At 43.4% G+C, this 24,671-nt stretch overlaps 1 protein-coding gene across 1 annotated transcript in view; it reads left to right on the forward strand.

Annotated features, from left to right (window-relative positions):
- The first annotated feature begins 19,193 nt into the window (after positions 1 to 19,193).
- KCNMB4 (potassium calcium-activated channel subfamily M regulatory beta subunit 4) overlaps positions 19,194 to 24,671 on the forward strand; it is a 66,812-nt gene continuing 61,334 nt past the window's right edge. The window contains exon 1 of the mRNA XM_066589872.1: positions 19,194 to 19,651. Coding sequence (XP_066445969.1) covers positions 19,316 to 19,651 — 336 coding nt within the window. The 5' untranslated portion in view covers positions 19,194 to 19,315. The remainder of the gene's footprint in view (positions 19,652 to 24,671) is intronic.

A 24,671-nucleotide genomic window follows, 5' to 3' on the forward strand; every position in this document is an offset into this window, starting at 1 on the left:
ATCGACAGGACTTTCACATGGATAGCGAGAGCGATATCGTCCGTGATTGGCGAACAGATATCACCCTCTCCTGTGTGAAACTAGCCTTAGGGCTTCTTAACATGGCTGTGATTTTGCCCCATTATGCGTCTGTGATAATCACGGCCACATAACGGGACAAAACGAAACCACCGTGGTTTCATTTTCATTAGCGGTATTCTCGCCCATTAATGGTACGGGCAAGAAAAGATAGGACTTGTTTTATCTTACCTGCACATAGTTAGTATTTCATGTAGGAAACAATTAGAGATGAGCGAGTATACTCGCTAAGGACAATTGCTCGATTGAGCATTGTCCTTAGCAAGTATCTCCCCGCTCGGCAGAGAAGGTTCAGCTGCCGGCGCAGGTGACAGGTGAGTTGTGGCAGTCAGCAGGGGGAAGCGGGGAGCGTTCCTCCCTGCTCTCTCCCACAGCTCCCCGCTCGCCGCTGGCAGCCGAATCTTTGCTCCCAAGCAGGCAGGTACTCGCTAAGGACAATGCTTGCTCGAGCAATTGTCCTTAGCGAGTATACTTGCTCATCTCTAATAACAATCACTCACTTTGTGCTCTGTTCCTGCGTCAACAGCCTGGAATAGCTGAACAGAAAAGTGCTGCATGCAGATTCTATCTGTGCAGCACAAGGAGAAATCTGTTGTCACAACTGATGCCACCAAAACTGATTTAATAGGAAACGAATGAAAGGGATACAGCAGCTGCTACCTCCTAACAATGCCTTGGCACATCAGCCATCATCACATACTGCATTAGCACACAGTATTCCTTAGTGCATACAGTACTGGCACACCGTGGTAATCTTTGCATAGTATCGACCAGTCCACCACATTCCCCATGCACAACATACACAAAATTGCTCTCTTTTTGCAAAAAGGTTCTAATTTTCCAACTACAAAGAATTCCCTTCTGAAGAGCAGTTGAGCACAGTGGATGGCTATATACAGCATTACCATAGAGGTGTATGGATCAGCAGCGTGTATATTAAGCTGTCTTATTGCGGGGAAGCAGTGAGGAGGAATGAAGGACATGGAAACACTGTTCTGGTGATGAATTTGGGTCCCAGTAGTGGGACCTCCAGTGAGTAGATGTTTATCAGCTATCCTGTGTGTAGGTGAAAAAATGTCAATTCTTGGAATACCCTTTAAATTAAATAAATTTACATATACATTCACACTACATACACACCGGTATATAGTCCTGGTTAGGAGGCATTTAGGACAACAGGACGTAAACTTACATCCTGTGGATGGAGGGAACTTTTTCACCGTGGCAGAAGTAGTCTAAAATGTATTAGACCCTTTTCACTGACTAGACTATCTAAAAATTATGGTTTATTACAGTCAGATTAAAAACATATATAGGGTACAAAAAACATCTAGACATAAACAACAAAAAGCCGGCATCAGTTTGAAACTGAAGACAAAAACCGCCATAAAGATAGATAAGTGGATTTATTGAACCTAGGTTCCTTACGAGTATTGAGGTTTAATCAATTCCTTCACACCAAACACTCTGTATCTCGTGGATTGTGGTCCGTTGTTTAGGAACCAACGATATTTCAGCTCCCCGTAAATGATAGGGGGTCCCAATACATCAAATGGTCCCAAACAATGGTCTAGCGATTGGTCTTATAGTATATAGTATGACACGTTTCCCTCGAGGTACAGATCTTCAGGGACTACTATAACCTCATTGTGTGTTTTCCCTCAATAATGTGAACAATATGCTAGTTAGCGCAAAACCATTCACAAAGACTTTGAATGCAATGATGTAAAAAAAAAAACATTTCCCAAAAAAAGGATTTTTATTGTGGAAAAACCTAGAATTTTTTTTTCTTTTATCATCGTAATCTTACCGACTCACGGAAAAAATGTATTATGTATTTATGCTGTATGATTAACACTGTAAAAAAACAATAAAAATAAATGACAGGCCTATGATGTGTGACGGGAGGAGTATCATCACTCTTTAAGGAGAGCACCTAGAACGCGAGTGTGGAGACTCATAAGGTCATGCACGCTCCTCTGGGAAATATATGCAAATAAGAGAGGTTCAAAATAACGATCCGCGCCACCATGTAGTGATTAATAAAAGTAACTCACCTGGTGCCCAGCGGGGTTCCCATAGACCGTTAGATCCTAAGGGAACAACCCGCCAGCACCTGTGGTCCGAGTGTGCCTGTAGTGATCTACGAAGAGACTTCAGATATCCTTCGGTAAGGAAGGAGAGCCGCCGGAAAAAAAACAATCCCAAAGAGAAAAAAACTCCCCTCAATGGGTTAAAACAAGCAAGCTTCCAAGGATAAAAAGCTCTTTCCGCGCTCCTGCTGGAGCTCCTCTTTGGAAAAAAATAAACTTTTTGGAGGTGGGAGTTCCCTTAGCACCGAGCACCTGGAACTCCCACCTCCAAAAAGTTTATTTTTTTCCAAAGAGGAGCTCCAGCAGGAGCGCGGAAAGAGCTTTTTATCCTTGGAAGCTTGCAAATAAGGGAGGTGGAACAATACCTCTGCAGCCCCACCTATTGGATGGCAGCATTCCTGCAAATCAATGTCCGACCCTTTTTACAGGTCTTTAGAACAATGATTGTAAATTGAAAACCAAGCCCGAATCCATACACAGATAGCTGTTTCGAGATTTTTGCCCCTCATCAGCGTGCAGTAGGATCCTGGCTATATTTGTATATATTTCCCAGAAAAGCATGCATGACCTTATAAGTCTCCTCACTCACCTTCTAGGTGCTCTCCTTAAGGAGTGATGATGTCCCTCCCAACTCACTTTTTAAGACACACACACTGAATGCGTCTTTTTTAAGAAACACCCATGTAATACCACATTGGACCTCCATTGGCTTTCAGAATGGCAGGAATTCACCAAGCCATAGATTCCAGTAGGTGTTGAAAGCATTCTGCAGGAATATTAGCCAATGTGAAAGGATAGATTTTAGCAGTTGCCACAAATTTTATGGAGGTACTAACATGCTGTGATCAGCTCACAGGAAGGGTTCATGCTGCTTGCACCAAATTCTGACCTCCCATCAGCAAGGTGCAAGAGAAATCTGGATTCCTCTGACCAAGTGATGTTTTTCCATTGCTCAGTGATCCTATTTGGGTCCTCTATTGCCTGATGAAGTCTTGCCTTTCTGTTTCTCTTACCCCATCTATGTTAAGGAACTGTGAGGTGTTTTATTTGCTTCAGCTTGGATGACTGAAGTGCCTTTTTATCAGAGTGATTCTTGACATCTTCCTTTGAACTCTTTTGTCAAAAACAGTTTATGTCCACAGGATCCCCTTTTGATGGATGTTTTTCCTTTATCCTACCATTCGCTGTATAGTCCTTACACTGTTGCATGAGAATACCTCACAAGGTTGGCAGTTTTTGAAATACTTGCCTTGGCTAGTCTACCAACAGTGACCAGGCCTTGTTCGAGGTTCCACAGATCATTCAAATTTTCTTATTTTAAGGTGGATTCACACTGAAACTGATCTGCGGAAAATTTAATTTCATGCTGTTCTTCGGGGTCACGTGTCTAATTTCTATAAGGGAATCTCCAATTATGAAAGGCCAGGTTTCTCCGATAAAGTGGCCATTCAGTGTATATTTGTTGTTATGAGTGTTGTCCGCAGTCCCAAAGACTTTAACTGGAATGGCAGGGTGCATGACCAACTGCTCCATTCAAACGCCTCCAGAACCGTTGACTTGAGACTCCTGTTCTTGTGATCCGTGGGGGTCTCAGCAGTTGGACCACCACCGTTCATGCATTTATCACCTATCCTACGGGGTAGGTAATACATATTTGTTGTAGGACAACTCCAGTAACCCTCCCACCCAATCTGAGCTTCATTTAAAGGGTATGTCCACACAAAACAACTAGATTCCTTGCTAGGAGAAAATGAATGTTCCATTTTCTCAGAGGTCCAATTAAAATATATTTTTTCTTCCGTTTTTCTGTATCTATGTGTATAAGGTTAGAGGCACAATAATATTTAGAATAACAGCTTATACATATATATGTTTATTGCAGAATTTTGTTTTGAGCCAGTATCAAAAAGAAATATACAGGTTTATGATGTCTCCTGTATGAATGGGTTATTCCTGAAGTTAGTATCATAGAGGATTCATATGTCTACTGCAATGTCTCCATAGAGGAATATATGTGTCTATTGTAAAGTTTCTTATAATCTTGGAGCCAGCATCATAGAGAAACACATAGGTCTATTGCAATGTTTCTTTTGTAAAAGAGAAATGGACTTGTTATTTGTGCCAACTTATTCCGCAGCACTTTCAGGAAATTTATTTATTACCCCCCAGCAAGCTGGATACTCATTTTACCGACCGCGGAAGGATGGAAGGCTACCTCAACCAGGGGATTGAACTTGCAACCTTCGGGTTTGTAAGAAAGAGCTTAGGACTGCATATTGCTTCCCCTAACACTCTGCGCCACATGAGGATTAATCTTGCAGTTAGCACCATAGAGGGATTTATACGTCCATTGTAATGTTTTTTATGTGATAGTGCTAGTCTTGAAACCAGTACCATAGAGAATGTGTTCTGAGCATCAGAATAAAGCAATGCACAGTTGTGAATGATTTGCAATTAATGACACTTGATGTTTTTATCCTTTTAAACTAAGGCATGTCCTGCAGCAAGTGGAATGGCAGGGTGCATGGCCAACTGCTCCATTCAAACACCTCCAGAACCATTGACTTGAGACTCCTGTTCTTGTGATCCATGAGGGTCCCAGCAGCATGCATCTTTGAGAAAGGCAGTTGTATCTGCCAAAACATGTCAGCTACTTGTTAGACTTACATGTGTGAATATTTGAAATAAAGATCTAAAGGAGAAAATCTTGTATAGAAGCTGGCAACTTTATCATACATTGGATTCATTACCTGTTGCTCCTCAGACATGCAGCTGGCCAAGACTCCACGCGGAGAGCTCAAGGAGCACTGGTTTCCTAAAGCCTGGGATAATGGTGAGCCTTTTTTGTCTTTTTGGAGATACAAAGTTGAAGTTTCCAATTAAAATAACCTTGTATCAAATCTAGTCTAGTCTGTGATAATGAATGTCTACTGAATCAGAACACTTTGAGGCTTACAGAGAAATCCCTCTTCTTTCTAAGCCTGATCACAACGATTAAAATAAGTATAATGAGGCTAAGATATATCTAAAGATGAAAGGTTGGAAAATGTTATGCAGCATTTTTGCAATATGTCAAATCTGTCATTGTAAATGCAGTGTTTATTGAAAAGTAGCAGCAAGAATCATTTGAAAATGGAGATGTTCTTGTTAATATCATTTAAGGCCATTAATCTGAGTTGTGTCACTCCAAGATCTGACATTTAATTCACATGTTATTTGCTAAAGCTTTAAGCTGCCAATGACATTGCCTTCAAGAAGGTGGAAGTTAATGCTACAAATGTATATTATATTTAGCAATTCAATCTTCTCAATAGGAGAATCCAAATGATTAGCACTGCCTTGCATTTCATTTGTGCTCACCCTGTATTTTTAGCACAAGGGCACTTATGTCAACAGTTTCTTTGAGCAGGATTTGGCGATTTCCTCCCTCTTTTGTACAATTAATCAGAAATAGCAATCAAGATGATCCTGGAGAGATGCAGCGGAGGGTGGGGGAAGTTGATAATCCAGGGGCAATCTGTGCATGTTCATTCCTATAGGAGGCTGACATAGATAGGATAAATACTGGACATTTGCCATCAGCACCACTCTCACTTTCTCATCTGGATTTAACCCATTTAACCCTCTTTAGATCTCCACTTTAGGAGAGATGGAATATCTGTTATCACAATTCTGGTATTATATGAAGGGTTATGATCTGCTAATATTCTATCATATTGCATATATTGCCTCCATGATGTTTTGTGCCTCTGTACACTTTCAGTAGTAATCTGCTGTGGACCAGTAATACTGCCTGATATGATGATTTATGAATTCATATAACATGGATGAGAACTGAAAGAATTTCTGTATTTTGATAAATTTGACCATTCTCTGGAAATGCCAGTGTAACAGGTTGACCTCCCGTGTGTGATTGCCAAATTATATGAATTGGAATTGGCTATGTTCTTTTACGACATGAGGGTGCATTCACACGAACGTATATCGGCTCGGTTTTCACGCCGAGCCGATATACGTTGCCCTCGGGTGCAGAGGGGGGAGGATGGAAGAGCCAGGGCCACGAACTGAGGCTCCTGTCCCCTCTCTGCCTCCTCTCCGCCCCTCTGCACTATTTGCAATGGGGAGAGGCGGGACGGGGGCGGGGCCAATTAACGGCCTTTAGCCCCGCCCCCATCCCGCCTCCTCTCATTGCAAATAGTGCAGAGGGGCAGAGAGGAGGCAGAGAGGGGGCGGGAGCCTCAGTTCCTGGCCCTGGCTCTTCCATCCTCCCCCCTCTGCACCCGAGGACAACGTATATCGGCTCGGCGTGAAAACCGAGCCGATATACGTTCGTGTGAATGCACCCTCAGGTATATGATTTATGCCTGTACCGTAATGAACTACAGATGGCCCAAAGGTATGGAGACATCTGAAAATATGAAAAACAGTGGTTGGGCTTGTTGCTAAGAGCAAGGATGCAAATCTGTGAGGGGTAGGTGTACAGGAGAGAGGTTGTGCTGATCTCCAAGGAGCGAAGTACCTGAGTGATTGCAGCAGATTTCAATGGAATTCTAACAGACCACCCATCCGCCATGGCACAACTGGCAAATTGCTTGCCAAATTTCACCAAACAAGTTCTGTGTTGGACCTGCCAAAAAGTGGACATAACAAAACTGGCAGAGAAGAAGCATCAACAATGGCCGCCCTGGCATCCTTTTGTGAGAGCCCCATCATAGCACCTGGCATCTATCACAGGAGAGTGGAGTGAGTCAAACCAGCATCAGGCGGATACTGACTACACACAAATAACACTTGTACAAGATCCAATTGATGCATCATCTGAATGAGGACAGTCCTGATCGCCATGTTGTATTTGCGGAATGGGTGTGACAACTATTTTAACTGGACCCACATTAAACAGGGATGGTATACTGTTCAGTGATGAAGCAAAATTCTACGTGAAAAGGGAGGTTAACAAACAAAACCTTTGCTACTGGTCCAACACAAACCCGCAATGGTCAGATCCCTCAAAGATGGTTGGCGCACAGAAAGTCATGATGTGGTGTGGGGACTACAAAGATAGTGGGTCCATTCCAAGTATCTGCAATTGTTACGTGACAAGGTGTTCCCATCACTGTGCAATGAAGAAGGCACTTTTCCAGTGTTCACTCAGCAGGCTAGTGCACCACATTATGGACGTGATGTCTGTGAGTTTTCAGATCAGCAGTTTCCGGGGAAGTGGACTGGGTGTCGTAGCTTAGTGGAGTGGCCCCTGCACTTGCCAGATCTCACCCCCTTGGACTTCTACCTGCGGGATGATGTCAAGTCCAGGGTTTTTGCAGTGAAAATCCAGAGTGTGGCGCACACGCAAGAGCATGTCCTGGATGCCTGTGCAAGCATTGCTGCTGAGGTGTTGCTCTTAGTGCATCGTGAATTGGAGAAGAGGATAGCCTTGACGATTTTAATCAATGGGAAGCACATTGAACATATCCTGTAATGGATCATCGTTGTGTCCCATGTCATGGAAAAATTGTTAGAACTTTAGCAAGAACAAAGGTATATGACATGTAAGCACAGATTTGGATATCTCATTAAATTCTCTATCAGATGTCACATGCACCCCTTCCAATTTGAAAATATTGGCTTGAATCCAAGATGACAACTTTCAAAATGGCCACCATGTTGGACACCTACCCTCTTAGATTTGCCCCATTACCCTTAGCAACATGCTGCATACAGGATGTCGTTCTCAACCACCGTTTTTTGTTTATTCAGGTGTCTTCATAGCTTAGGACCACCCTGAATAAAGACATAATTTGAAAGTGCTACATTGATGTACTGCAGCGACCGAGACACGAGGCACACGCTGAGGAGATGGCGGGGGTGGAGATGTCACTTGTCACAGTAGCTCTACTAAACTCCTCCCTGGAGGGCCATGCGTAACCTCAGCCAAGGCACCGCTAGGCCTCCTCCAGGCAACGCTGGGCCACCGTTCCTTCACTCTGTTGGATGTCTGACGGGCAAATAAAAGAGTCCACACACAGTTAAATTAGAAACCTGAATCACTGGGAACGGGCAGGGACTGGAACTTTACTTTTCCACCTGAAAACTTCACACACCAGTGCAGGAAGAACAGTTCAAAGAGGTCAGGGAGGAGAACACAGGATGAAACCGGGACTACAGTCTGAGTTATCTGTATGACTCTGCTCCTGGACACACACACTCCGGGACACAGGATGACACCAGGCCTGCAGTCTTAGTTATCTGTGTGACTCCACTCCTGGACACACACACTGGAGGAGAACACAACACTCCACTGACACTCACTTGCAGGTGGATACTTGGACACTGCACCACGGCTCCTTCTCTCACTCTCACTTAAGGTAGGGATCCTGAAGTTGGAACATCAGGGTACCTCTCCTCGGTTTCCATTCTTCACCACATGAGGGTTGAAGGTACCCCCATGCGGCTGGCACTCTCCCTCCACACTCTACCATTGAAGAAATGGAACTCAAAAGACAGCCCACACCTTTTGGCTTGCACTTATATTTATCTCTCACATACCCATGTGACATGACAATTGGTTACAATTTCCAGACATATACCAGACATTCATAGACATTAACCTCTTTCATGCTGCAGCTGTGCAATACACATAACTAGAGACAAGACAACTTGCACAGTGTATCTACATAGAGGACATGACATTTATGACAGTTATGGAGGGGCCAGATATATAGACTTTGGGCCACTACAGTTCTGCTCACATTGACCTAAACATTACACCTAATAAAGGTTACTATTAGCTTGCCTATGATTCAGTTGTAACGGTATGAATGTTATTACCAGCAACCGGAATGGCAAGTACTTTGGATAATTCCCCTGACTTCGTATTCTGGTTTGTGTAGCACTCATCATTAGTTGGCAGAAGCTTTACCGGGCTTTTGTTATGCTTTTATTTATCCATAAACTTAATCATGTTAAAAAGACATGAGGGTATAAAAGGATTCACACATGAAGCATTGTGCCAATAAGAACTGTGCTGTTCCTATCTAACCAGTTTCTTTTAGGTTACAATGAGAAATGAGCGAGCACCAAAATGCTCGAGTGCTCGTTACTCGAGTCGAACTTCCCGCGATGCTCGAGGGTTCGTTTCGAGTAACGAACCCCATTAAAGTCAATGGGCGACTCGAGCATTTTTGTATTTCGCCGATGCTCGCTAAGGTTTTCATTTGTGAAAATCTGGGAAATTCACAAAAGTGATGGGAACGAAACAGAAACGGATAGGGCAGGCGAGGGGCTACATGTTCGGCTGCATCTCAAGTTCCCAGGTCCCACTATTAAGCCACAATAGCGCAAGAGCGCCCCCCCCCCCCCGCAATGTCAGCATAAAGATCGTTCTCCTCTGCCACAGCTGTGGCAGAGAACGATGTTAGCCCATTAAATTCAATGGAGCCGGCAATACAGCCGGCTCCATTGAAAGCAATGCGCTGCGGGTGATCGCGGGATGAATTGTCGGGAAGGGGTTAAATATATAAGCCCTTCCCTGCAATTCATCCAGAAATGTGTAAAAATAAAAAAAATATATATACTCACCTTTCCGCTGCAGCCGGAGCTCAGCTGCGGCCGCCGGCAGTTCTCCTGAACTGCTTCTCTATACTATTCAGCAGCCGGGGCTTTAAAATCCCCGCCTGCTGAATGAGCTGCCTCTAATTGGTCACAGCCTGACCAATCAGAGGGAGGTCTCACTCACACACCCATTCATGAATTCATGAATGGGTGAGTGACTGCTGCCTCTCATTGGCTCAGCGCAGGGACCAATCTGAATATTATTAAGACCACCTGCAGACGAGCGGGTCGGATCCGGCGGTGAGAATTCTCGCCGTGGGACCCGACCCGAGCGCCTGCAGAGACGAGCGCGTACTTACCCGCACCCGGCGGCCCCGGCTCTTTCATGTGCCGGCTGCCGGGCAGCCGGCGCATGTGCAGACCGGAGCCGGCGGCCGGGTGAGTGACGTTTCTGTGCGAGGCTCTGCGAGGCCCGCACAAAAATAGGACAAGCCGCGGTTTGTTTGCTGCGCGACATTTCGCGCGGCCAAACCGCGGCCGTCTGCATAGGAGTGCGTATTGTAATGCACTCCTATGCAGGCTTTGAGCTGTGGAAATCCCGCGGGAAATCCTGCCGCAGGATTTCCGTCTGTGTGCAGGTGGCCTAATATTCATCATTGTGCCTCGGTTTTTTACCATTTTTTGTTACGGACGCGTCAATACCAAATATGTGGGATTTTTAATTTCAAAAAATTTTTTTTTTGCTAATATGAGAAAAAGCATAAAAAAGGGTTTTGTAACATTTTTTTTAACTTTTTTATTTTTTGTACTCTACTTTTCTTTTTTTTACACAGTCTGTATCCCTCTGAGGGACTTACACAGCAGGACTGCAGATCGCTACGATAAGGCATGACAGGACTTCTCTCCTGCCATGCCTTATAGCTTACTATAGCGATCACAGGCTATGGCAATACAGGATGCCGGTATCTGGCGTCCTGTGCCATAGCAACCAGCCGGGCTCTCGTGAGAGCCGGCAGGAGTCACAGAGGGAGCGCTCTCCCTCTGTGAACCCTTTCCCTGCCACGATCTACTTAGATCAGGGAAGGGGTTAACAGCGGCGGGCGCATCTCCGATGCCCCCCGCTGTTGCAGCGGGATGCCAGCTACTAGTGACAGCCGGCTCCTGCTCCGGGATAGCGCGAGATCTGCTATGATCTCGCTCTATCCCCATGAGGTAAGGGTACGTCATTTTGCGGGAAGTACCCCGCTTTCATGATGTACCCTTATGTCATGGGGCGGGAAGGGGCTAACATACCACGGGTAGAGTGTACATACTGCACACCCCTGGCTGTGCACCTTAGGACATGCTTCTTAGGGCGAAAACAGATGGTACGGAACGTAGTTGCACCTGACCGAGGGAAATTTCTTCCCCTTTGCCGTTTATTCAAACTCCGAGTGCAGGAGTTTGAAAAACAAATGCAGGAAGATAGGTCCTGCTCTACCTTTACCGCATGTAGTGAATAGGGCAGGTCCTACCTTTTCTCCGCTGTAGTATTAATTACCGAGAAAAGAGCTAGTGAAATTGAAACCACTGGAATCCATTGGAATCAGTCGTTTAGTTTTGTGATTATCATGGCCGCATAAGTAGGGAAAAACACGTTTATGTGTTTTTGCCCTGAATAATACTAATTATTTATACATTTCACATACCCATTCATGAAATAAGAAAAGATAATATTACTTACGAGTCCCTGGAGCAGCGACTTCACCTCACGTTGTCACGTATTTGTTCGTTCAATCGACAATCCTGTGTAAATGGGGCTTTAGAAATCCTTATTTTTTCATTAATTTCTTATATGTATCAACCCTTTCTCACTGCAGACCTTTTTTGATTTCTTATTTTCCTCCCCACTTTCAAAAAAAACATAATTTTTTTTAGTTTTCCAGTTACATAGCTACATGACGGTTTGTTTTTTTGCAAGACAAAACGTAATTTTCAATAGTACCATTTAATATGCTATGTAATGAGCTAGAATAAACCTTTCTAAGTGGGGTAAATAAAAAATAATGCAAATGCGCAATTTTCGAAGTTTGCTTTTACAACGTTCACGATGCAGTAATATTGGTTATCTTCGTTATCTTCATTCTATGGGTTAATACAATTACGGCAATACGAAATGTATAAAGTTTTTTTAAAATGTAGTTTAACTTAAAAAAAACATTAAAAAGAAACAAATGTTTGCTTGTTGCCATTTTTGACCCCGATAACTTTTTTATTGTTGTGTCAATTGGGTTGTGTGAGAGCTCGTTTTTGCGAGGTGACCTGTAGATCGTAATTATTAAAAACTATTATTAATTCCATAATGGGTTACATACGACTTTTGCATCGCTTACTATTCAATTTTTTTCTTGGATAAGGGAAGACAAAAAGTGTGCAATTCTGGCATTTTTTTCCTGATTTTTCCAATTTGAATGGACGATTGGGGAAATGGTGGGGTGGGGGGCTAAACCTTTACTGTTTTTTATTTATTTGTTTTTTTTCCAGACATCTTGGAAAAATAAAATGGTACTCTTCGAGAGCTATTCATTTGCAGACATAACTTGCATTGTCCCTTTGGGAAATAAAACATTATAATAAACAAACATATTGATCTCTTGTACTATTTTCTTATTATGGTTTACTCTTCACTTTCAATCTTCCCATTAACTTCATATAAATCCCTTTGTTTCAAATTAGGCAACAAACAGAAAAAAGCAAAAAAAGTTAAAGGAAATAACCAGGAGGGGGTACTTTTAATATTACTGTCCTCCTCTCCTCCTACTGTCCCCGTCCAGACCCTATCCTATGTCTCATGGTCTGTCCCATTATCCTGCCCTCTGTTGATTTTTAGTCTTCCCAGAGAGTCTCTAGCCTCCTCTATTAGGTACTGGGTTGTATTCTGAAAGGGGGTGACTATCTTTATAATTTCTTGGTCAGTGTAGAGCGACTGAAAAAAAATTGGCCATTTTTTGAATAATGTTTTTGCTGCCTTCTCTTTGTGCCTCTCTGTCTCCAGTCGTTTTATGCTTAATAGGTGTTTAAGTTGGGCTACCAGCTCTGTTATTCCTGCGATTGTTTGCAGAAGCCAATGCTTGAGCAGAAGTCTTTTCGCTACTAGAAGAACTATGTGGATGAATCTAGGGAATTTTAGAGGAGTAGATCTGCCTGGCCCTGTCCTCTCATCATTGTGGAATATTACAGTTTGCATGCTGTTTTATTTTAATAAAAGTTTTTTAACATCAAATTGTTTTTTTAGTCCATAATGTGATTGTTTGATCGCTCATAAAGTATAATGCAATACTATAGAATTGCATTTAAGCACGTTCTGACGGGCAGTCATCCTTGATAGGTAACCAGTCATGCAGCGCTGGAGACCTAACCAGAGGATAGAGGATAACTTGCTGATCGGTACCAAAAACGGGGGTCCCATGTCCCCTGGCCTCCTCATTGTGGACTTACTGCACCCCCCACAGTGAGAAGTAGACTGGATGGAGCACTGGTCACACAAGGGTGCAGATGCTCCAATCACTTTCAATGAGACTGTGGAGATAGCCAAGTGACAAGCACTCAGGTATTTCTGCCAGCATGCATTTGTTTGGAATGAAGATGTAAAATCCGCTGTCAAGCACTTCTGGAGAGCTTCTCTCCCCAGGACAAAAAGATTACCCGATCTTAAAAAAAAAATAAAAAAAAAATAAAAATATATATATATATATATATATATATATTTTTATTTTTTTTTGCTCATATATGCACTGTTCTTTATCCTTTATTCCCTATCCTTCTGTGTCATCATTGAATTAGTATCCTTCTTGTCAATTACCCATAGATTTGTGCTTGAGAAAGGAGCAGTTTAGGCTCCGAAATGCGTTAAGGCCCATTTACACTGAACGATTATCGCTAAAACTTCGCTCATCGGCGATCGTTTTAGTGATAATCGGTGCGTGTAAATGGGCGCTGGGCACCCGCATTTTGGGCTCTTTTCGTTGATCATTAAAATCAAGTGAGCTTGATTTTAGCAATCAGTTTTATCAGTCGTTCTCCAGGGGGAGGGGGGGGGAGTGCTGATAGCATTGGAGAACAAAGCATCTGAGCAGAGCTAATAGCCTTGGGCTATTAGCTGCGCTCAGCAAAGGCTTCATTAACATACATAATTGGCATTTAAGTAGCTGAGAAGCTACTTAAATACCAATTATTTTTTAAGCAAAATAATCGCTCAAAACTGTCGCTCAGACTGTCGTTTGAGCGATCCTTGAGCGATTATCTGCTCGTGTAAATGGGCCTTTACACCCACTTGTTTGTTCACCACTGAGGCTATATTCTTCATTATCACTACTCTGCACTATTTGCAAAAGGGGGTTTATTCACGCATGTAACCCCTTCACCACTAGTCCAGTTCTATTTGGTGAGTATTGGTGATCCTCTAATGTCTTCTTTCCTCTTCTCTATACGTTACGTTTACCAGTAGTCAGGGTATTATTTATACATTCAGAAAGATGGCTCCTAATTGTTAATATTTTGCACCTCCAGTCCCAAATTTTTTTAATCTCCTCACTAGTCAATTGAAACTTTGCTGCATAAACCAGGGATTTGGGGTTTTGCTCTAATTACTCCTAATGCTAGCAAAAGTTTCTGGTGGTATTTTCTTAGCAGCTACTGCTTTGCTAATTTTTGCTTTTCTAGCCAAGAAGAATCTGTTCCTGGAATCGGTCCAGGTTGGAAGCAAAATCTAAGGCTGTCATAGCCATAAACATTGATATTCTTAAATGCATTTTCATTTCCACCTATGTGGCTATGAGCCCTGATTCTTAAGCCCTTCTTAGAAAGCAGGTATGTGCAGGTCCACGTGTCCCTTTATCTGTAAATCTCTGGTACTTCTTTTGTTACCAGCCTTGAGAAAATACCTTCCTGATTACCAGCGCACATGTTCACCGTGCCAGGATCTGTGTACCCGCTTTCTAGCTACATAACATCTGATGCCCCCTGCTACTAGGTTAAAGGGGTTCTAAATTTCACACTGTGATCAGTTCTTATAGGTGTACATCTAAAGGAACTGATATAAAAGCCCCTATGATGTGATATGCCAGTTTTTCTTCAGAGATGAAGAATTGGCTGAGAATAATAGGGCCAGTCTCTCACAGACGTTTGTAAAAGTGCAGAGTTTTTAAACGCAGCGTTTTGGAATGGCTATTTCAAACATGTTCAACAGAGTTTTTAACAATGGGTTAACCCTTTCCAATCCAATTTGTATCCTGGTTTTCCTATGGGGCTTACTCTTTTTCTGCCATTATACAACGGCGCTATATGCTGGCTAAAGCCAGTACTGCATGAGGTGACACGTTGGATAGGCTCCGACAGCAGAGAGGCTGGCAATATATAGTAAGAGAACCCTGATGGGCGTCTTCCAACATCGGAGCTGGACAGACTTAAATCATAATGTCTTTAGAGATCAGACAGTGGATTGGAAAGGGTTAAATTGCAATGGGTGATGTTGTGCATTATTCAAATTATCATTTGAAAACAGCGTCGCATCCCTGCGAGGTTCCCTTCATCTTCGGCGTAACTGTCACAGCTGTGGCAGGAGATTGCAATGCTCTCCCATTGTCTTCCATGGGGCCGGCGCTGCTGCCACCGGCCCCATTGCAAGCAATGAGTGATATCGTAAACAGAATAGACATGTTGTGATGTGTTTCCTTCATCGCATCCCAATGCAGTGCCATGAAGGGAAACATCGCACGTGTGAATGAACCCATTCAAAAGAACGGGTTTCATATTTGTGCCTCTCGCAACGCACAAATCTCACACGATTTTCTTGACAGTGTGAAGGAGCCTTAAAGCATATACTATTAAGTAGCTACTCAGCTACTTAGTAGCTTATTAAGCATGCAAATGAAGCCTTAGCTGAATGCAGATAATAGCTGGAGGGCTCTTATCTCCATTCAGCTCCTTTGTTCCCCGACGGGGAACAGCACTACATGCAGAGAATTCCTGATAAGACCGCACGACGATTTTTATTGCTCCGTGTAAATGGGCCTAAACACCTTGAGCAAACACATATTATGCAGCCTATATTCTGCAGTTCTCCTGTAACCAAGCTCCATGCATAGATACAGTAACAGAATCAAGCTTCCTACATAAACACATCACCACTTGTAGGGTGAGTTCCTGCACAGTTGTGATGTGGCCGAAATCCACACCGTCATTTGGTTTTATCGCCAATTAGTCCGGTTTTCTAACTATTTGTTGATAGCCGCATGGTTTAGTGGCAGCAAAACTGCGAGGCCAAGTTTGAGCAGTTTCCTCCTCATCGCAGCCACAACATGGTAAGGCCTTATTCACACGACCGAATATAGGCCGCTATTTAGCCACATTAAAATAAATCACCCAGAAAAAGCGTCTATGTGAAGCAATGGATTCCACTGTATTCATTTACATAACCGATTTTTGTGCACGTAAAGAAATGGCGCCGGGAAAAATAGCACAAAACAGTCGCTGATTTTATACGTTGCGTCAAAACATAGGTCTTGCCCTATCTTTGGCTGAGAAACACTGGAAACTCCCACAGACTTCTAGAAAAGTGGGAAAAAAAAGTGAGGGGGAGGGAGTTTAGCTGCGTCCAACGTGGGAAAAGAAGACAGCTGTCTATTAGGCTGGGTTCCCACACGGCATATTCCCGGCGGAAAACTTGCGGTTTGGCCGTAGCGAAAAACCGTGAGATTTCCGCCGGGAAAGCGCTGCTTCAAAACCCGTGGCACTTAGCCGTGGTTTTTGGAGCGGCTTGGCCGCACGCTTTTCCGTTGCGGCCGGTGCTTCCAAATCCACTCGATTGAGGGGTTTCCATGCTGCAGCGTATTTTTTTGCTGATACGCAGCAGCCGTCCGTGTGAACGGCAGAAAATACGTGGCTTAAGATCAGGATTTGATCGCGGCAATTCTTCATTCATGCGATCTTACAGTGCGTACGGCCGAACGTTAAAAAACATACGGTCGTGTGAAAGAGTCCTAACTCTCCTGTAAAGCAAGCAATTCGGTTAGTAGAACTATATTAACCCTTAGTGGTTGCTGATCCCCCAATTTACAGCAGTCATTAGGGGGTGTTATACAATCACGCAGCGCCAATGTTGGTCGCCAAGCTTTACATTTACTGCTATTCAGAATACACATTACAGCCAGACTAGAGCTGCTCCAGCGCAACAGTAAGTTTCCCAATTTGGGTTGGTAATTGCTTATTACGCTCTGTCCGTACTGCTCATTATCTGCTTACTTTGTGTACTATAACATATAATTACATTACTGTTCTTTCCAGCAGTCAGAATCTGCCGTAGGGTGCTGCACTATATGTCCGCATAACAAGTGATGTTCATAGGCTCATGTCCAGGGGCAGCGTCCCTAGAAATAATAGTCAAATGCTGACAACCACGTTAGTTTGTACATAATCATTCCATTCTGTATTTATTAAATAACTCAAACTCTGCTTTATCTTTAGAAGATGACCATACATGTAAGGGCGGCTTCACACGGGCGTAATTCAGTGGGTGCTACGGGTGAGGTGGCACACAGCGAGTACACCATGGCATTGCGTACTTGCTGTGCGCTGCCAATCGCCATGCACTATATTGGCATGTATGCACGCGTAATACGCACCAAGACAGAACAAGCTGTGATCTAACTTGTATGCAATATGTGTGAGCGCAACATGGGAGCCTATGGCAGCTTGGTACAGCATATTACGCAAGCAAATCCCGGGGCTGGTACAATGATGATGATACCAAATTTTTTTTAGGTTTTCCCACTTTTGCACAATAAGAACCCTTTTTTTTACATTGTTGCATTCAAAGACCAGCAACGTTTTTATATTGAGAGTCGCAGGGCAGAAAGAGATCTGTCAACAGGAGGCCTGCGTGGTGACTGAAGTAAAAAGTGTGCCATAGATGGTAATAGGTGCAGTATCCGTTTATTTCTTAAAAGGGTTTTCCAGGGAGAATACTATCCTCAGGATAGGTCATCAATAGTTGATCGGCTGGGGTCCGTCACTCAGAAACCCGACCGATCAGTTCAGCAGACGCATGCTGTCAGTGGTGCAAATACACGCAGGTCGGAGGGAAAGTCTCTGCGCCGACCTCTGTGTAGTGGCCGGCGCTTGTAACTGCAGGCACAGCTTGTGCTGCTTTGATTGAGAGCCGTGCCTGCAGTTACAAGTGCCGGCCACTACACAGAGGTCAGCGCAGAGACTTCTGTTGCTTCAGCTCAGACCTCTGTGTCTTTGCATCGCTGACAGCATGCGCCCGCTCAGCTGGAGTCAACTGGGGTCTCTATCAGCTGATCGCTTGGGGTCCCAAGCGACGGACCCCAGCCGATGACCTGAGCAAGGGCGTAACTATAGAGGGTGCAGGAGATGCGGTTGCACCCGGGCCCAGGAGCCTTAGGGGGCCCATAAGGCCTCTCTTCTCCATATATGGAGCCCAGTACTATGAATAAAGCATTATAGTTGGGGCCCCGTTATAGGTTTTGCATTGGGGTCCAGGAGCTTCAAGTTATGCCTCTGTGCAGCATGGTTTAGGTATGGCTACGGGTACAGATAGAGGGGGGGGGGGGGGGGGGGAGGCCCAGCTCACGTTTTGCATCAGGGCCCCTGAGCTTTTACTTACGCCCCTGGACCTGAGGATAGGTGATCAGTAGTATTTTACACAGAAAACCCCTTTAATGACAAGAAAGATTAAATGAAAGGCAAAAGACGTCTTCTGTCTGATTATCACCCTTTTACAAGCAGCTCTGGCCAATCGGAGGGTATATCTAGTAGACTAAACACTATCAATGAACTGTGGCAGGTAAGTAGTCTGAAGATCGCATCGGCCAACTTAGATCTAACCTGTCACATCAGAGGGACAGCAGGGGAGAACAACTGCAGCTAACGTGAACTTCGGCAGAAACAAACTAAAGAAGGCCAGAATTGTGCTTATTTGGTCACCTCGTCCCCAAGAAAAAATATCATAAAAAGTGATCAAAAAGTTGTATGTACTCCAAAATAGTACCAACGCAAACTACAGGACAGCCTGCAAAAATGGATAAATTAGAGAGTTATGATTCTTTAAAAGGGGGGCAGGAAAAAACGAAAAAAGAAAGAAAAAAAAAAGGGCCACGTCATTAAGGGGTTAAAGAAGCGGTGCAGCAGCTGCAGTCTCGGGATGACGGTCTCATCTAAGCATCAGAGGATAAATAGGAACGTATACCGCCATGTGTGACTGTAGCCAGAGACAAGGGACTCTCACAGAGCAGGGAAGACCATTCCAACCCTCCCTGGCTGATAACGGGGACAATAGCCTGGTGACACTGAGGGACGTGTTATGAGCCGGTGGGGCGGGATGACAACAGGCACAGCGGCACATGTGGCTGATAGAGGCCGGCAGCTGCCGCCATTGGCTGGGGACGGCGAGGACCTCCCCCGGTGACTGGAGCAGCCTGATTTCCACGCTGTGAGCGGCAGTAGAGGCGGCATGTCCCTGAGTGTGAGCGGAGGTCCTCAGCCCCTGCCTGCCGTGCCGGGAGCCGCGCTCTGCTGAGGAGCACACGTCCGGGGCCATGGCCAAGTTCAGGGTGGCTTATGAGTACTCGGAAGCCGAGGACAAGAGCATCCGCCTGGGCTTGTTCCTCATCGTCTCCGGCGTGGTGTCCCTCTTCATCCTGGGCTTCTGCTGGCTGAACCCGGCGCTGCAGGACCTGCAGGGCAAGACGGCCAACTGCACCGTGCTGTCCGTGCAGCAGATCGGGGAGACGTTCGAGTGCACGTTCACCTGCGGGAGTGACTGTAAGGGCACCTCTCTGTACCCGTGCCTGCAGATCTACGTCAACAACTCGGAGTCCAACTCCCGGGCACTGCTGCATGAGGACGAGCAGCAGCTCATCAGCAACCCCAAGGTACCGCCGGCCCTAGGCGGCCGCCTAATACATGCTGCTGCCCTCCTACTTCCCATATCTGTATCCTCCTGCTCGTGCTACACTTCTCATGGCCCTTCTAGCCATGCTCCTATATTTACTCTATATGCCCCATGTCCCTCTATAATATCCCCTAATTTCTCTCCTATGAGTCCTATATGTCTAACATTCCTCCTGCTGGCTGTATATAGTCTTTCCATATTTACTCCTTGTCCCTCCAAGTCACTTCATATCTTTCATGCCACCCTATATGCCCTCTACTCTAGCCATATGTCCCATATACCTCCTCATTCTATATATCCCTAATGCCTCTCTATACATTTTTCCTACTTTTGTACCCATCTTTCTCACTGTATAAATCTGTTATGCCACAGTCTATGATTCCTATTTTGTCTTTACGTTTCACGTCCCTCCAATATCTATAATGCTGCTGTATATTCCTTATATCCTGACTATATATTTCCCACATTCCTCCTTTGTATCTACATATCTGTGTTCTTAGTATCCATCCCGCATGCTCCATATCTCTTCTATAAGTCAAATGTCCTACTCTCTATGTTGAATCTCTTGTACACCCTATATATAATTCCTTTGCTTTCTTTATATATTCATCCTGCTTGGCTGTTCTTGTCCCACACTCCTTTTTACTCTATAGTATCTATAGGTCCACCTTGCTCTCTCTATACGTCCTATGTTACTTTTGCTATTTGCAGGAGTGGACATATCTGCGGAACCAGGCAACCCACATAGGTAGAAATTTACTACTGACATCTAAGTTTTAGTTTGTTCTCCTTTGATGTCTATGAAAGTTCTTGGTTGTTCAAAAAAGTACCTCCTGAAAGAGTCTAAGTGACTCCCAAAGTCTAGTTAGTTCATCTCTGCATAATATATTACATCCATTTATCTTATGTCCTCTAAAGGTGTATTCACGCAAGCGATTTTCCCACATGAGTTCCATCCGATTGCGATACAGACGGAATTTGCATGTGGAAATAACCCACTGATTTCAATGGGTTAATTTACATGAGCAATGTATATTTTTTTATTATTTATTTTGCTCGCATCGATGGTGCAAGATTGAAAAATTGCTGCATGTCCTATTTCTGGGTGATTTTGTTCAAGAGTTGCCCATTATTTCCTATGGAAACAAAATAAAATGCATTGTGCTTGCATGTAAATGATAGTTATCAGCAACTTGCTACAATGTGGCAACATGTGTCACACTCCACAATATGACCTAAGAGCATCCGAAGAGTCATCACTGATAAACTGTGCCCTAGCTATCCTCACATAACAGCATATTCTGCATTTCTATAGCTGTGATTAGCTGATCTTCCGTTTATCAATGATTTGCCATTTTTTGTAATCACATACATAACAGAATAGATCTGTCAGTTATTCTACATCCATTTAAATAATGTAATAATTTGTGCCATATTCAATAAGTATCATACAGCATACTGAGGGATTTGGCACACAGAATGACTCCCAAGTTGACAGTTTTAAACACTGTCCGATATTTGTAGTGTTTTGATAGATGCTCCTTGATAAAAGCCCCTGTCCTATATGATCCAACCATCAGTGCAGTTTTCCTATTGCTGGTATATTCTTGTGTCCTTGGTAGTTTGCTGTAGCATTGCGGTGCTCTGAAAGGACTGGATAGCATTGCCTTGCTGGCACTATACCCAACATGATGAGGTTAAGTAACATGTAAATAATGTATTTGTGTCTTCCATGTGTGCCAGATTAGAAGCTGCGGTCTCATGCTACCTCACTATTACCAGTTCTATAGTATTCAATATTCCATTCTATGTACATTTTGAAGTTACATGCCACTTTGGTCAAGGGGGCAACTATTTCACTTAATAGATCAGGAAAGTAGTGAACATATAGGGTTAGCGTATAAGCTGTCAGTACGAGTTAATGATGGTTATTTTACTGTATACCTGGATCTATGGAACACTGTAGACTAGTCAGTGTTGAGGAAGGAGTTAATACACTTGGTAACATTGTGAGATAAACTCTGTTGCCTAGGGGATGAGATTTGCTAGTAGTATCAGAACAAGGGGCTGTAAAATGTATTTACAGATCACAGCCAAAGAGTTTGTGCTGCAGAAAAGATGGAACAGGCGGCTCCTATACAGAGCGCTGGAGCCATCATTCACACCACATTACACTTCATGGGTTTTGTCACCTGTGCGCCTCTCAGAATGCTGTGTTGTGGATGATTTCCCACTGAGATGTCTGTGAATAGCATGGCCAATGTTTATATGTATGCCAAATATTATTACTATGTATCTAGTTTAGATGTAAACATCAAAATACATAATAAATACAGAAATGTAATCAGTATTCACTACAAATAAAATCAAAGTCCAGGTCCATGCATATGATGGCTGTGGCACACAGTACAAGCAAATCAAGTGGCAACAACAAACTACAAACATTAAGGGGGTTGTCGGAGATTTAAAAAAAGTTTTTTTAAAGGGGTCCCCCAGTGTGTAAACATAATATAGAGCTCATACTCTCCTCTCTCCACATGTCCCCCACGGGCAGCTCGTCTCCAAACAATCTGCAGCCAATGACAAAGTTCGATGATTGTTGCTGAGTTCTGTCATTGGCTGTAGGGCAGGTTTATGGGATTCACAGACTGACTGACACAGCGGAGACCTGGAGCCTCCAGCGGGGGATATGCGGGGAGAAGTCGGTCAGTATCAGCTCTATGAGCTCTTTAATATGTTTACACACTGGGGGAACCCTTTAGAAGAAACTTTATGATGGACAACCCCGTTATTAAGCAGAATTCTTATATTTACTGTACTGAACATTACATTGTAACGTGTGCAGTAACCATAATGATGATGCAATTTATAATTCATATGTGTAACATTCTGTCGCCACTTGTGTTTGAATGTGCTGAAACTTTGCTCTAAATTATTGCATTCCAGTTAGTTGTCTTAGGAGTTAATGGAAGTGATGTCTTACTATTGCAAATGCATTGTATGGCACATATTGTATGTTTTAGTGTATTTCTGAGTAAATTAATAGATGCCGGCTGCATCTGCATTACAGATATTGTCTAAATCTGGTGAAGAAATCAGTTTTTAAAAAAATAAAAACTGACAGAATAACAAAGGGAATGTGTAATCGGAAAATTACCTATTGTTTCAAGTTAAATGTAAATATCTTCTATATAGCTATATAGTGGGCGCAGTTACGGCCATTTAACACTAGCATTTTTGCTTTCTGTGTCGCTTTTTTGTTGTGGGAGAAGCAAAACAATAGTTTCCAGTTCAAACAATGAAGCAATAATGGATCATTTTTGTTTTTTTACCCTGTGGTCAACAGGAGACTGAAAAAACGGAAAGCAATACGCTTTTTTAAAAATCTGTTTCACTTCCACTTTGTACAGCTCCAGTTTCTCTGGATCAACTGAGAAATTCCTAGTGTGAACTCCGTTACACTCACTAATCCCCTTCTCCTCTTTCTGTAGTGCTGAAAATACAAATATGTTTTCTACTATTACTAATGGTCCCATATATGCCATAGGTGTGGTTAATCTGGGGATCTCTATTGGTAAGTCAAGAATCAAAGAAGACATCCTTTTTGGAGGAAGGGGGCCAACAGCTTATTACATAATCACCCCTGTTGCTGCTGACTAGTGAGAGGGATTATTGTGCGTCAGGAACCCTTCATGTATGGCCAGTAGAATAAGGCCAAGTTTACACATGGTGTATTCACTGCTGTCTTTCCGCAGTGGAAAACTCGCAGCAAACCTGAAGTAACTAAATGGTGTGGAGTTGTCTGCATTTTTAATTGCAGAACTGTTGCAGGATTTAACCCTTTTATTGAAAAAAGGATACAGATTTGTTGCAGAAAACATTTGCACCATGTGAAGGATATTTTTTCAATCCCCTGTATATGGTCTGTACTGTAAATACTGTGGATTGTCCACAGTGTTCATGGCTCCTGTGAAGCCAACCGCACGATTTCCGCCAGGATTCCGGTGTGAGAACCCAGCCTAAGTCTTGGCCTCATCTTGGCATATTTAGTAGGTGCAGTTGAGCCATATAAGATGATATCACACGCAGTCTGTTGAAAACTTATTCTAAGCTATAAATAATTCCTAAAGAAAGTAGTATATCAGTAATTATGTACTTTATTGACTTACGGTAAAGCACACTATACTTTATAATTCCATTTTTCTCCAGTAGTCCTCCGGGGCTTGTGTGAAATAAGATGGTCATGGCCCAACAACTTCTAATTAAAAGAGAAAAATGTTATCACAAAGAACAGCCAACAAAAGACTGAGACACAGCCTCATGCACTTTCTAATTACAGTACAGAAAACATGATATAGGTTGAGCACTGCACAAGATTTATGTTGCTGCAGTATGAAACTTCTTTCAGGACGTAAGGAAATACACAAGTTGGTGGATGACAGGGGTTCATAATAGCCTAGAGGTAAGAACTAGTGATGTATGATGGGACCTAGATCATATAAACATAAATAAGAAGATGGGTAATGATAGTTATCTTAGGTGTGGATTGTTTCTTAAAGGGGTTATCCCAAAACCTAAAGTTATCCCCTATCAACAGGGCAGGGCATAACTTTATGATGGGTGGGGGTCTGAGACCCCTACTGGTCCTGAGAACAAGGGTCTCGTGTCTACCTGTTCTCATCACTGCAGATATGCTTCTTCCATTCGCAGTGATGTTAGATTGCATTCAATATGTGGCCCCTTCATTTCAATAGGGCCGAAGGAAATTGCTGAGTGATTGTACCTAAGCTGTTTCCAGCAGTCCCATTGAAAGTGAATAGAGCAGCATTGGGCATGTATGACCACCACTTCATTCAATCTCTTCACTGTGGGTATTGCAGTAAGTCGCAATTTTGGACGAAGGTGAGGCATGGGACCTCCATTCTTGGGAATAATTGTATTTACTAAAACAGACCTCTCAGGAGAGGTGAAAGGTTCACTTTAGGCTGCATCCACATGGG

The sequence above is a fragment of the Eleutherodactylus coqui genome, chromosome 2 (genome assembly GCF_035609145.1).
Source record: "Eleutherodactylus coqui strain aEleCoq1 chromosome 2, aEleCoq1.hap1, whole genome shotgun sequence".
In the NCBI taxonomy this organism is placed as follows: domain Eukaryota; kingdom Metazoa; phylum Chordata; class Amphibia; order Anura; family Eleutherodactylidae; genus Eleutherodactylus; species Eleutherodactylus coqui.